At 43.1% G+C, this 4,884-nt stretch overlaps 1 protein-coding gene across 1 annotated transcript; it reads left to right on the top strand.

Annotated features, from left to right (window-relative positions):
- The first annotated feature begins 1,486 nt into the window (after positions 1 to 1,486).
- LOC132992344 (neuropeptide FF receptor 2) lies at positions 1,487 to 4,197 on the top strand. The gene is made up of 3 exons (XM_061061591.1): positions 1,487 to 1,805; positions 2,904 to 3,003; positions 3,114 to 4,197. Exons 1-3 carry the CDS (start codon positions 1,487 to 1,489, stop codon positions 4,006 to 4,008), a joined length of 1,314 nt encoding a protein of 437 aa, XP_060917574.1. The 3' UTR covers positions 4,009 to 4,197.
- Positions 4,198 to 4,884: the final 687 nt, after the last annotated feature.

The following is a 4,884-nucleotide window of genomic DNA, read 5'->3' as shown; positions in this document are numbered from 1 at the left end:
AATTAAATTGATACTGAAAGCTTTAAATTCAACACTGACCATGAAAAACAAACTATAGGAACAAAGTTGGTTATAAGAAGAATTGGTAATTAAAGGCAGGGTTGGTAATTTTCTTCCAGAGCACTGAGGGAATGCTACTTTCAAAATCATGCTAGTTATCGAAAAAAAAACCCTGCCTTTAACTACAAAAATCACTTTGCAGCAGAGTATTTCCAGCCAGTTGCCATTCTGGAGTCTGCTGGGGCAAAAAATTGTATTTCAAAATTGCAAATTGTAAATATTAATTTTTAATCTTCCGTGTTCAATGCTTAGACGATGTTTGTTTTTGTAACATTACCAAAGACCAAGTTGACGGATCATGTGTTTATACCATAACTGCTAGCTTAATCATGGTCTTTTAGCCTGTTAGCTTAACTTAACGTTGACGGACAGTCTCCCACCTTTGACCCCCAGAGTCCAAGACGTTGACACATTATAAGTTGTTCATACTGTAACTATGTTCTTTTAGCCTGTTAGCTGCTAATGCTAGCAGAAGTGATGTTATTAAAGTTCCCCCCCCCCACACACAGAGAAGGCTAGACAACCTGCATTAGGGTTATTTATTTTTATATTTAATCTTATACTCTGTCTTGTATTCTTCATTCCTCTCTCTCTTTTTTTACTCCCAGGCGGGTAGTTCCTCTTCATTTCTCACACTTACGTTTTTTCATGCGATGCCCGGCTGCACAACGAGGATGAACGCAGTCAGATGGGGCCACCCCAGGGAAATTTCCTACTGTCATCGCAAACTTTACACAATCTGTTGTGGTTTTTCAGCACTCAAGGGACCCCTACTGACCAGGGGGGCCCCAAGCAGTTGACTGCGTCGCCTATTGACAAGCAGCGCCTGTTTCCAGCTTGTATTGTCCCCAAAACTATGCAAAACAAAATCAAATTCAAAAACACAAACACAAAAATGGGTAAAACTATAAATAGGAATCATCAAGAAGTAAGAATTTAAAAGGACATAACTGTTAAAGAAATCGATGAAGATCTTCAAAAATATACCAGTTGCACAAATTTAAAAAATTGTCACCAGTCAATAAAAACCCAATCTACCCCCCTGATTGCTGGATTGCTTGCTAGCTGATTGATGAAACCAAAGCTCTGACCCCACTCTCTTACAGAACAGATTTTTCATTCTGGACACCATGTCCTGTGTCAGAGAATGTGTGAGAGCATGCACTTGACTGAATCAACCAACCCACTTGAATGAAAAGCACAAGAATTGGGGTATTGATTTTTTGATGGGGTTATATTGTGTAATGTAATTACCAATTGATTCTATCGTGTGCTCTGCAGGATTGCACTCTCATTGGGATGCTGTGTAATGGTGCGCTGCTTTATAGTTGGTCGTTTTTGGTAGCAGATATTATTAGAAACAAGGCAGAGGACACACGCACACAAGAGGGTCTTCATCTGCTTGTCTCTCTTTCCAGATATAACGATGACCCAGAGTCTAAACTCTACCTGGGAGGGCCTGAATCCGCCCAATTTCTCAAACCAGGAAAATCCTCCGTTCCACCAGAACATCACCTATGTCGACTTCTACCTCCACAAGGCCTCTGTGGCCGTTGTCTTCACCGTCTCCTACCTGCTCATCTTTGCGGTGTGCATGGTGGGAAACGGGGTGGTCTGTTTCATCGTGCTGCGGAGCAAGAACATGCGCACGGTCACCAACCTGTTCATCCTCAACCTCGCCATCAGCGACCTGCTGGTCGGCATCTTCTGCATGCCCACCACGCTGGTGGACAACATCATAACAGGTCAGAATGTATGAGCTTTTTGTTTGGGGTTTAATTTGAACTCTCCTAGAAGTAATCATAAACTGAGATTGTTCCTTTATCGAGTCTATAAGAGGTAATTTTGAGGTTTGCTTAAACCAAAAATTAAGAATATTTGTTTCCCAACCACAACCCTATTTCCTAAATAGGTGGGACCTAAAAATAAAGCCCTGAATGTGATGATTTGCAAAACATTTGAACCCATATTCAAATACGTTTTAAACATATCAAATGTTGAAAATGAGAAATTTCATTGTTTTTGGAAGATGATATGGCCTTTTATTCCAGCAACACTTTTCAAAAAAAGTTAGGACCATATCATCTGTAGCATCACTTCTTCTTTTTAACAACACTCTGTAAGCATTAGGGAACTGAGAAGACCAACGTCTCTACTTTTGAAAGGTGAATAGTGCCCCATTCTTGCTTGGTGTTATTTCCAGCTTAAAAAGTTAGCGGTCTCTTTTGTCATATTGTATTCTTAAGAATGCTCCAATCATTTACAAAGTCAATGGTGGGCAATGTAGATTACACAAATTGCGCAAAATGCAAAATCGAGCAAATATGCAGATTTATGCAATTTGTGTGTTACTCCGAGTTATTTAACTTTGGATGACACTGTGTACCAAAAACCTATCAGAGTTGAGATTTTTCAGACGTCTTGATATCGAATCAGAGACGATTGATCCCACCTCTATTTGAAAAACGGGCATTTTTAAAGTGATAAATCTGCATCATAATGTAGTTACATAACAAGATATCAAACCATGCATCCGTCAGCCTCAAGTAGCCATAAGCTACAGTAAAGCTAATTAAGATACAGTCCCTGGAAAGGGAGGAGAAATTGACTTTGCACTTGATGGCATTTACTGAGGCATAACAGGATTTACTTTACCATCGTATTTGGGAGGACAAGATTTTTTGGGGGGTTTTGTTGAATCAATACAAATGATCTAGTGTACACAACATGTTATCCTAGATCAATGTTAACAATACTTTCAATCAGAACACACCTTGAATGAAACCATTAATGCAGTTTGTTTCCCTTTATGTTTTAAAATTTGCTTTTTTTATTTCCTGCAGGATGGCCGTTTGGCAGTGTACTGTGCAAGCTCAGCGGGATGGTTCAAGGGATATCAGTGTCAGCGTCTGTGTTCACTCTGGTTGCAATCGCTGTTGACAGGTAAGGGGCAAAAGAGCGCGACTGGTTATAATGTGCTTGAGCGTGTGTTTTCTTCCTTGGAGACTTACTCTGCTTTATGCACTCCCTTTTAATCCCCCGGTGTGTGTCAGGTTTCGCTGCATCGTCTACCCTTTCAAGCAGAAGCTGACCATCCCCACTTCAAAGCTCATTATTGTGGTCATTTGGGTCCTGGCCGTGTCCATCATGTGTCCCTCAGGGGTGATGCTGCAGGTCACAAAGGAGCACAGGGTGAGGATAATCCTCGGGCACAACAATGACACCCAGCCCTTCTACTGGTGCAGAGAAAATTGGCCCAATCAGGAGATGAGGAAAATCTACACCACAGTCCTCTTTGCTAACATCTACCTCGCTCCCCTAAGCCTCATTGTCATCATGTATGCTCGCATCGGCTTCACACTTTCCAAGACTACTATTCCTACGGGGAGTGGAAGTGGAAGTGGGTCTGAGAAGGGCGCTGGCAACAACAAACCGAGCATGGAGGGTCGTCAAACGATTTCAAAGAAGAAGACCCGCGTGATCATGATGCTGCTGGTCGTGGCTTCGCTGTTCATCTTGTCCTGGCTTCCTCTGTGGACGCTGATGATGCTGAGCGACTACGCCAGCTTGGCGGAGCACCAGTATCGCGTCATCAACATCTACGTGTATCCGTTCGCCCACTGGTTGGCGTTCTTCAACAGCAGCGTCAACCCCATCATCTACGGGTTCTTCAACGAGAACTTCCGCAGAGGCTTCCAGGCCGCTTTCAAATTCCAGCTCTGTTCCGTCGGCATCGAGCGCCAGAAGACCTACTCCCATCGGATCCGAGGGAACGCGGTGCTCCCGTTCCAACCGCCCGCCTTCCATAGATCGGGCTCGAGAGGCGGCTCGGCGTTAGCGAGGAACGGGAATTGCGCGGGACAGGAGGGAAGTAGCTTGCGTGGCAGAAGCGATATCAAAGAACAGGACCTGATTGTGGAGGATCTGGAACAGGTGTCCCAGATTTAGAAAGACTTAAGAGAGACTTAATATCCCACAAGCTTTCAAGGGACCTTTGAGTTGTGCAATGCCTTTTCAAGGACGATGAAAAGTCCAAGGCAAATACATGATGAAAATGTACATATTTATCCCAAGTGAATGTAGTTGCAAGCTCAGCATCATTTGTTCCATAATTGAATCCATAACCTCCCACTTAGCCTTACCTCAGTTAGCAAAGCATTTATTCACCATACATCTAGAGTGTGCTTCTGAAACTACCATTATCTAGACCTGACAGAAGATAGGATGACCACCACCCCACGCCCATTGCAGTTCAAACAAAGAGTAGTGTAAAATGGTACAGCTAGCTGGGAGAACTGGAATTTAACCTAACAGATGACTCAGAGCTTCATTTCCCGTCCCTTACTCAGCAAAGCATTGTCACTTAATTGTCCTCTCCCATGCCCCATTTTGGTGAGTTGTTCTTCTCCCACTATATTTGGAGTCCGCTTCAGAAAAACACTTTATTTTGAGATCAGTTTTGTGGGTTAGATGGCCACCACACCTCAGTCCCACCCCCCCCCCCCCCCCCCTCCAAAATTGTCACATCCTATCCTTAAAGTGGCAATGGAAAATTACTTCATGCATATCTGTTCAACGCTAATGTATCAGCTAATGGCCTCACCAATTTAAGCAAACGCTTCATTTTGATAGTCCAGAGGGTGAAAGGTTGTCCTGTTCCTTTCTGGGATTGAGAATTAGGAAAATGACAAATACAGTATGTGACAAAACTCCATACCACCACAGAAGATAAGTAGTCCCATTTCTTTTGGGTCGCTTTGTTGCAGTAGTCGCTATACCTCAAAAAGGGTTTCGATGGAGTGTTTTTCCAAAGCTGACGCAATA

This window comes from Labrus mixtus, chromosome 17 (assembly GCF_963584025.1).
Source record: "Labrus mixtus chromosome 17, fLabMix1.1, whole genome shotgun sequence".
Taxonomy (NCBI): domain Eukaryota; kingdom Metazoa; phylum Chordata; class Actinopteri; order Labriformes; family Labridae; genus Labrus; species Labrus mixtus.
The sequence above is the reverse complement of the archived record's forward strand: the minus strand, read 5'-3'. Positions and strand labels throughout refer to the sequence as shown.